This window comes from Vulpes lagopus, unplaced genomic scaffold (genome assembly GCF_018345385.1).
Source record: "Vulpes lagopus strain Blue_001 unplaced genomic scaffold, ASM1834538v1 ctg1020, whole genome shotgun sequence".
Taxonomy (NCBI): domain Eukaryota; kingdom Metazoa; phylum Chordata; class Mammalia; order Carnivora; family Canidae; genus Vulpes; species Vulpes lagopus.
Window position 1 is genome coordinate 1 of NW_024570313.1, and position 9,108 is coordinate 9,108.

Genomic DNA, 9,108 nt, shown 5'->3' on the forward strand with positions numbered 1-9,108 from the left:
GGTCTGCGCGAACGCAAATTCCACTGAAGCACCATCGGACCCGGCCCCACCAACCCTTATTGACTAAAAGGGCCGCCAGGGCCTGCGGGCATGGAAATTCAGTTAGTTTCAAACCCTGGGTCCACGCGCTCCGCGCGGCCCGTCCAGGCTTGACAGCCCCGGGCACGGCCGCCTTTTCATGAACACCCCAAAACCAATCCCAGCTGGGCAAAAGCTCCGCTACATCGACCGTACGCCCCCTCGCTGCTTTTTCCCCCTGCCCCCCCGGCCCAAGCGCGAAGAAAGAATCGGCGTTCAGGGCAGCCAGATGCCCTTCTTCGGCCCCGACCTGTGGAGGCATTCGAGGGTCCTGGCTAAACCCTGCGCGGCAACCCGCAGGTGGCGCTCTTTGCATTTCCCCGATTCCCTGCGAGACCCCCAATCTCATCGAAAGCAAGTCGTTCAGCTCTCCCTTTCAAGCTTCAACCCAACACCGCCGGCCGACGCGGCCGAAGTCCAGGCACGCCTTGCACCGACCTGGCCGAAGCGCTATGGCAAAGGCACGGCGAAAGGGCAGATCGGCGTGAAGATCATGGGCCCGGGGACCGCTTCGACCAGGAAATGGTGCAGGAAACTGGATGGCCTGCTGCTGGACCCCCTGGACGTGGAATGCACGCAGTACCAGCCCCCCCCAGAGCTGTTTGCACGCAACCACGGGGAAAGCGCCCGTCACCGGACCTTCGTCACCCACCTGCTAAAGAGCAATGCCTGGTCACGGGCCAGCCCCAAACGGCGGCAGGTGCAGATCCGCTACGGGCGCGCAGATCGACCGGGAAAAGGCCTGCTGCAATACCGGGGTGAGCTTCCGCAACCACAACGAATTCCATAAAGCAATGCGTGGAAACGATCTTATGGACATCTGGACGCGCTGCCAGCCCTCAAGCTCTCGGTCCTACGCACGCTACCGCCCCGGGTGGGCCGGCCGGGACATAAAACCCGTTCCGCACAGCCATCCTGGCGCCTTGCGGCCAACGTGCGCTCGGGCGGCAGTAAAAGAGGGGGCCCGGGGCCCCTTCCCCTCACCGCAAACGTAAAACCCCCAGCGACCGCCCAGGGGACGGGGGCGTTTGGCGCGCAGTGAACCGGCTGCGCGGCCGATGTTCGACCAGGGCGGCGTTTTGGCTGGGTGACGGAGTCCAGCTGGGCCAACGGCGTCGTTGCCCTGGGCGTTTCCTCGGATTGTTCACGCGTGGCGATGCTGATCTGGGACCGGTTCGTTTGGCGGCCCCGCTCGACCATGCCGTCGATGGTGCGGCCTGCGGCGTCCATGCGGCCGTTGCCGTCGTGATCCCGTCCACGGTGCGGTTGATGAGGCCGCTGATTTCCTTGGGGGCCGAGGCGCTGCGTGGGCCAGGGCGCGCACTTCGCGGCCACGACGGCAAAGCCGCGGCTGCTCACCTGCGCGTGCGGCTTCTACGGCGGCATTCAGGGCAGCGGGTTTGGGTTTCGGGAAAGGAAAATGCTTTCGATGACGCCGATGATCTCCGCCCATGCGGGCGAGGAGCCACGGATGTCTCCATTGGCAGGCCCACTTCCTGGATGGCGGCGCCGCTCTTGCGGCAACCTGGCGGCTCTGGTCGTTTTTTCATGGGCCTTGAGCTGGCGTGTCGGCGGTCTGCGCCACGGTTTCCCCCTTGATATTTTTTCCCCATCGAGGCCGCCGTTGCTGAAGGCTGGTGGCCTGGGATTCTGGGGCGCTGCGCGGGGGTCGAAGCTGCCCGGGCGATTCGGGGGCGGTGGTGGCAAAGCCGCGCATTTTCGGTGCGCACGGCGCCGCCCACGGCGCGCAGGTTGTTTCTGGATTTGCTGCAGCCGCTGAAATCAGGGCCCCCATGGGGCCGCTGTTTTTCTGCTGCATGTTGGTGCCCAACTGGCAGGGTGGCAATGTCGGCCGGCAAAGCCGCGGCCTGTCCCAGGCCCCCCACGCAGCGCTGCTGGAAGGCCACAGCAACAAGCTGCCCCCGCCAGGGAAAGGGGGCCAGGGCGTGCCCCAAGTCTGCGGGCGCCTGCCAGCCCAAGCAGGTTCGGGCAGCCCTGGCGGCCAGGCCCACGCCGCCCAGCCATCAGGCCAAAGCGGGCTGTCGGCCCCGGCGCTGCGGCGGTCCACAGGCCTGCCAGGCCCAGGCGGCGCAGTTGCCGCCGCGCGTCGCAGGGTTTCCTGGCCGGCATTCGGCTTTCCGGCGCGCATGCGGGCATAGAGGGCTTCGGCGGCTTCGATCTCGTCCGGCGGGGCTTGGTGGCAGAAAGGTAGCCGCGGGACGGCCGCCCTTTCCCTGATGGGCGTGACGTTTGGAGCGCAGCCAGTAGTGGTTGCCGTTCTTGCGCCGGTTCTTGACCAGGGCAGTCCCCCGGGTAGCGTGGGGATGGTGCGCCCCATGTCCTTGAAGGCGCGGCCGGCATGTCCGGGTGGCGGATCAGGTTGTGGCGGCTGTCGATCAGTTCCTCGTAGGAATAGCGTTTACCCGCACGAAGGCCCGGGTTTTTCAATGGTGATCTCGCCCTTGGTGTTGGTGACGGAAAACCGCAGCTCAACGCCCGGAAAGTCGTAGTTGAGCTGGCTGACGGGCAAATTTCACGCGCAAAGGGTACCACCCTTTGGGATGGATGTCTCTTGTTCTTGTGAAATGGCATGGCAAAACGCTCAGAAAGCCACCCGGGAAACCCTCAAACGGAACCCAAAATTTACATTTCCAAATCATCTCACTGCACCCGGGAACCCCAGTCCCCTGCTCGGAACTGGTGCATGGTTTTACAGCGTGTGCGCCAGTTTGTGGTTTATGTTTTAGAACAGTTGAGGTGTAAAGGGGTCGGTGTCCGGCGCGGGTTGGGCCGGTCCCTGAGCAGTTGCTCGCGCGCCAAGGGGGGTCGTGGGCGGGGGCCTCCCAAAACGGCCGTGCGAACGAGGTTGCCCACGCGACACGCCAGCAGGCGCAGCGCTTGGCCCGGGGCACGCGCTTGGGCAATTGGCCTGCGGCGCGGCGCAGGGTGGCGGCATCGGCCATGGCCCGCTCCAGCGTGTGGTCGCGCGTGGCGGTCTTGAAGTGTCGGTAGCGCAGCTTGATGACCGACGGTGGGCCCATGTAGCCCTCTGGCTGCAGGCCTGGGCCAGGCGTTCGAAGGTCGGTGAAGATGGCGCTCAGTTGGGCCCCGGGTTTCGGGCACGGGTCCCGGTGCGCTCAAAGGGGTGGTTTCGCGGTCATGGAGACGGGTCGCTGTGCTTTGACCACGGGCCGCTCGTCGCGCCCCCAGGACACGCCATGCACCCAGTTCCCGTAGGCGGGCCGAACCACTGCACGAGCTGGGGCAGGCTTTGCTTGGCCAGCTCGCCAATGGTCTGTATGCCCAGGGGATTGCAGTTTGGGCCCCGTCGGCCCTTGGGGCCTATGCCTTGATCTTGCGGCAGGGCCAGCGGCCGATCACGGCCGCAAAATCGTCGGGCTGGCGATGGAGATGCGTTGGCTTGTTGAATTCGCTGGCCATTTTTTGGCCGCAGCTTGTTGGGCGCCCCCGCCGATGGGGGCAGGCCCGCCGTGGCGCCCGGGGTGATGGTTTTCGGGATCAGCCGGGCCAGCACGCGCCCGCCTGCGCTGGCCGCGGGCAGTCGGTGAAAGTCGATGTAAGACCTCGTCCCCCGCCGCGGCCCTTTCCATCGCGGGGCGCGTGGAGACGTTTGATTTTCCTTGAACATTGCGCGAAGAAGCGCCGCACCTGGGCCCAAAAGTCCTGGGGCAGAGGTTGGCCGGGGGGACCAGGGCGCAGCCTTCATCATGCCCAGGGGGCCGAGCCCACGCCGAACTGGCGCCCCGGGGGGTTTGGGGTGGCCGGGGTGATCAGGGCCCGGCCCCCACGTGTCCTTGAGGCGCGAGAACTCGTTCCACCGGAATCTCGTGCCCCGCCCGGCTTTAGCGCGGTCCAGCGCCTCGTCGTGCGCGCGGCGCCCGCCCCCGATGACCAGGCCCCCCCTTTGAGCTGCGGATACGCAAGCATTTTCCCCGAGGCATAAAAGGCCCGTCCATGTCCAGCGTGGGCGATGCGGCGCGGGGCGCAGCTTCGGCGGGGCTTGCGGTGGTCGTGGGTGTCGTTTCAGGCACGCCCCCTTTATTGCGGCAACTGGATTCATACAGCCCACAGGGCTTGTTTCACACGGGCCCCTGGACCATTAATCCCTGCAGGCAGATCAGCACCAGGTCCCAGCACCATCAGAGCCTTGCCGACCCTTTCATGGGCTCAGGCTTTCGCTGAGCACGCGGCGCGAGAGATGTAGCTGAACACCCACCTCGCCCATTGCCAGGTGCGCAGGGGTTTGCCGCGCCCTGCTTTTGGCGTAGGCGGTTGAACCAGGCCAGCGAGGCGGCCGGCCCATCCCGCCGGCCAGCAGCAAAGACGCGCCAGGCTCGGAAGATGGGGCGCAGGCCCTGCGCGGGTGTGGCCCCAATCCAGGCGCCCAGGCCCAGGGTTTGCATGAGCTGGGCGATCAGCACGCCCCAGGCGCCTGCCCGCCAGGGAGATTCTCGCCCATTTCGCGCCAGTTCCAGGGGGCGCCGCCCGGTAGCCACGGTGGCAATGGCAAGCAGGCACCGCAGGCCAGGCCGTAGAGCGCCGAGCGGCTGGCCCAGGCCCGCCCGCGACAGGGATCTGGCCGCGCGGGCCGGCAGCGACAGGATGAGCACGCCGAAGGTGGCAGCGCCATGGCCGCCAGCGCCACTGCGGTGGGCAAAACCCCATGCAGGAAAATGCCGGCGAACAGGGCCACCTGCAGCCCCCTCGGTCTTGGACAGGGTGCCCGGCCCCCGGCGAAGTTGCGTACTTCATGGCCAGGGAGCAGCGCCGCCGTGGCCGCGACCTGAAGAAGGCCCCCGCGCGATCCAGCCGAGGGAGGCCATGAGAAACCGGGGCAGCGACCAGGGGCCATGCCTCCCAGGTTTCAGCGCCAGCAGGTAGATGCCGGCAAAACGGCAGGCCGTACAGAAAGGGGCACCAGGGTGGCCGGCAGGGTGCCGGGTCGGCGGGCAGCGAGCGCTGCGCCGTGTTGCGCACGGTCTGGGGGCTGCGGCGAAACACACACGGGCACCCCCCCGCCAGGGCAGGTCTTGGGGGGGAAGAAAGCATTCGGCCCAAAAAAAAGGGGGAAGGCACGCCGGGAAGGCGCCCGGGGGCTGAGTGCCGGCCAGCATAGCCCCCGGTCGGGCACCCGGCGCACGCGCTTGGAGGAAGGCTGCCGCGCCCGGCAGCGGAAAACAGAGGCCGGCCAGCCAGCGCTGCACGCGCGCCCTGCTCTGGCCAGGGCAAGCAGGCGCGTTGTGCAGCAGACGGCCGTCCCCCCAATGGCGAGCGGGCCCGCGCGGCGCGCTAAGGGGCGCGCCGGATCAGAGCGCCCTTGAACAGCCGACCCGTGGGCCCGGTCTGGCTGGGCACGCCGCCCTTGGGCTCCAGGCTGATGGCCAGGGCAGGCACGCCCTGGACCTCGGCGGCCGCGGCGGTCAGCTTGACCAGCTTGTCGCGTCCCAGCACGCCCAGCGATTGCGGGCCGCCCTGGGGCGGCAGGGCCCACAGCTGCAGTGATTTGTCGGAGGCCTCATGGAAAACGCCCACGCGCTGCAGCAAACCAGGGTGGGGTTTTTGCCGGGTCGAAGGGGCACGAGCATGGAGGCATCGGCCTTGTCGTCGGGCCCCCGGCCACGTACGGATCTGGGGCCGCGGCTTTCAGCGCAGCCTGGGTGGCCTGCAACTGGTTGATCAGCACGGGCCCGCTGGCGCTTTGCCACTTTGGCGCAGGTCCTGGTGGCGACCACAGCCCCACGCCACGGCGCCACGGGGGCGGGAAGGGGCCCAGCACGGCGGGCCGCGCCCCCAGGCCAGGGCGGGGGCCCACGGCGGCTTCCGTGCGCCGGGGCCCTGCCAGGCGCTCGTCGGCGCGCCCCCCGGTGCGCCTGGGCGGGCGCGGGCCTTTTCGGCCTGCGCAGGTTGTCGTTTACGGACCCAGACCCCCATCGTCGGGGCGCACGGGCGCCTGCATTTCGGACAGGGCGACCACGGCCCTGCCACAGCAGGCGGCGGCGGGGCACCGGGGCCGGCCCAGGGGCCAGTTGCTCGAAGCGGCGGCGTGCCGCGCCCCGCACGTGCCCAGGGCGTAAGGGGCGCCAGCCGGTCCAGCAGTTCGGGGTGTCGGGAAATATTCATGGCAAATCCTTTGGCCGCTCAGAGCATGTCAACTGCTTCAACGCATGGCGTGACAGGCAGCGGCGCAGCTGCTCCAGGCCACGCCGTATCCAGGTCTTGACCGTGCCCAGCGGCAGTTGCAGCTGGCCCGCCAGCTCGCCATGGCTGAGGTCGCGCAGATAGGCCAGGCTGACCACCTCGCGCTGGCGGCCTTCCAGCCGCTCCAGGCACTGGTACAGCGCCACGGCCTGTTCGCTGGCCTCGGCCAGTTGCAGCGGGCCCTGGCTTTCATCGTCCCCGCCGCCATGGGCCGCCAGTGCGCCTCGTCGAACTCTTCGTTCAGGTGCAGGCGTTCGGCGCGGCGCCGGCGCAGAAAGTCCCAGGGCCCGGCCCTGCGCACCACCAGGCCCATCCAGGCCAGCGGCGGGCTGAGCGTGCCCCGGTAGCCCGAGGCGCTGCGCCAGATGTGCAGGTAAGCTGTCCTGCAGCACGTCTTCGGCCCAGTCCTTGTGCCGCAGGATGCGCAACGCCAGCCCGTACAGCCGGGACGAGGTGGCCTCGTACAGGCTGCGGAGCGCGGGCTCGTCTGCGCTGCGATGCGGTCCAGAAGGTCCATCAGCTCTTGGTCGGTTGGTGTGGTGCCCATGCCACGCATTGTGGTCGAGCGGGCGGCCCCGTGGCCCGCACTGTTGCGTGGCCGCCCGGGGGCCTTGTTCTGTCTTTCGATCGGATTCAAGGGGCATATCGGTGCTCAGCCGGGGGTTGCAGAAGGTCTGGCGGGGGTCTCCCGGCTTGCACCGGCTCTCGTGAGCAATACGCAGCGCATTGCGAACCGGATGCGGATAAATTTTTTTTCCATTCAGGTGAATCAGCCGCTGCCTTGCTGCGTATTCCCTGTGTCGCGCCCCGGACAGCGGTTCAAGGCGACATCCCTCAACCCATCGACCTGGAGACCTTCATGAGCTACATCCTCCCCCTCGGCCTGGCCACCATGGCCGCACTGACCCTTGGCGCCTGCTCCTCCTGGGACATGGGCAAGAGCTATTCCCAGTCCGACCTGCCGGCCGCCGTGCAGGTGCCCGCAGGCCACAAGGTTGCCATGGAGACCGTGGGCATAGGCCAGATCACCTATGAATGGCCGCGCCAAGAAGGACCAGGCGATGGAGCAGGAATGGGCCTTTGTCGGCCCCGATGCGCGTTTGACCGACCGCCAGGGCCGCGTCATCGGCCGTACTTCGGCCCCGCCCGCCACCTGGGCGCACCAGGACGGCTCCAAGGTCACGGCCACCCAGGTCGCCGTGGCGCCGTCCGGCGCGGGGAACATCCCCATTTCAACTGGTCAAGGCCGAGCCCGCCACCGGCCCGGGGGCCAGCAAGGGGGTGACCTATATCCAGCGAGGGCCACGCGCGGCGGCGTGGCCCCTGCCATGGCCTGCAACAGTTCCACGCTGGCCAGAACAGGGCCGTGCAGTACCAGGCCGACTACATCATCTGGAGGCGGCCTGAAAGCGGCCCGGCCCTCCTACGGCCCGCGCCCCTGGCCCGAAGGCCGAGGGCGGCCATCCGAACGGCGCCTGAAGGGCCCGCGAATAGGGGCTGAGGCTTTCATAGCCGGCCTCCAGCGCCAAAACCCGCACGAAAGGGCCTCGGGCCCGCAGCGCCCGCATGGGTGACAGCAGGGCCCTGCGCGCTGACGCCAGCGGCCCAAAACTCATTCCCGTGGCCTGCCAGAAAGTGGCGATGGAAGGTCTCTCGCCCCTGGCCAGCCGTGCGGCCCAGTCGGCGGCTGTGGGCAGGTTTTCGGCCCTATGTCGGCCCCGCGGCGGCTGCGGGGCAAAGCCATCCGCCCCTCTCCTTCGCCAGGCAAGGCAGACAGCGGGCCAAGCGCGCATCCTGCGGCCAGGGAGGTGAAAAAAGGCACCACGGGAGGCTGCGCAGCTCCTGCAGCAAAGCTCGACCAAACCCTGGATTCACGCCGGCCCCCGGCGGTGCCGATGCAGGCCAGCGCGCCACCTCGCTGATGAGCCGCGCAGCAGGGGAAACCCCGATCACGCAGTCCGACCCGGCAGGTCTGCAGCGGCCTGCGCATCGACGAACAGGCTGCGCACCTGTACCGCGCCGCGCATGCGCAGGCCGTGGGGCACGCCCGAGCGCAGCCAGACGGCCGGGCGTGGGCGGCACCCCCCAGCGCCCGCTGCCCCGCACGCACCTCCAAGCACCCCCTGCACGGCGGTTTAAACAGCTGGCACATTCGTGGGAGTTTTCCTCCACCTCCAGCCCCCCCCGGATAGTCGGCGGCCACGCCCGTGACCGGCAGCGGTGCGGCGGCCTGCAGCCGGGCAGCCCGGCATGGCTGCCGGGAACGGCGGCGCCGAAGGGCCCCGGGCATGGGTCGTGCGCATATGTCCAGATCCCTATGAAATGAGAAATTCTATAAAGACAGACAAGCACCCTGCCCCCCAAACGCACCCCGTTCCTGTGATTCACCGCCATCGCACCCTGGGACCGCCTGCCCCCCGCCCTCCCTACTATCCCTGGCCCATGGCCGGGGTCCGGGCGCCTGCGCCGGCCCCGCATTTCGCACCCCACTCTCCCTGATCCGGCCCGGCCTGGCGCAGCTTCCCCACACCGGGAAGCCAGGAGAGGGGGGGCGCCGGCCGATCCGGGGGCCTGCAAACCCCAGCGTTTTCCCGCGAGGCCCCGCATGCTGAAGAATCCCGCGTCCCGATACCTTACTTCCTTCCGTCGACCCGCCCGAGCGCCAATGGGCCCCCAAAGCCAGTTGACCAGGCCCCGTGTGGCTGTCCACCGACCTGCGCGAAAGCAACCAGGCCCCGTTCGAGCCCAAAGAACCCCGAGCGCAAGCTGCGCCCGTTCCATGAACTGTGCGCATAGGCTTCAAGGAGATCG

The 9,108-nt window shown here is 68.4% G+C and overlaps 1 protein-coding gene across 1 annotated transcript; it reads left to right on the forward strand.

Annotated features, from left to right (window-relative positions):
- Window positions 1-203: 203 nt before the first annotated feature.
- On the forward strand, window positions 204-868 carry LOC121483778 (NADPH-dependent 7-cyano-7-deazaguanine reductase-like; the record flags this gene model as incomplete). Its single annotated transcript, XM_041742340.1, has 1 exon — window positions 204-868. A coding segment is annotated over one exon (665 nt), but the record flags the coding sequence as incomplete, so codon positions are not given.
- Between the last annotated feature and the right edge of the window lie 8,240 nt (window positions 869-9,108).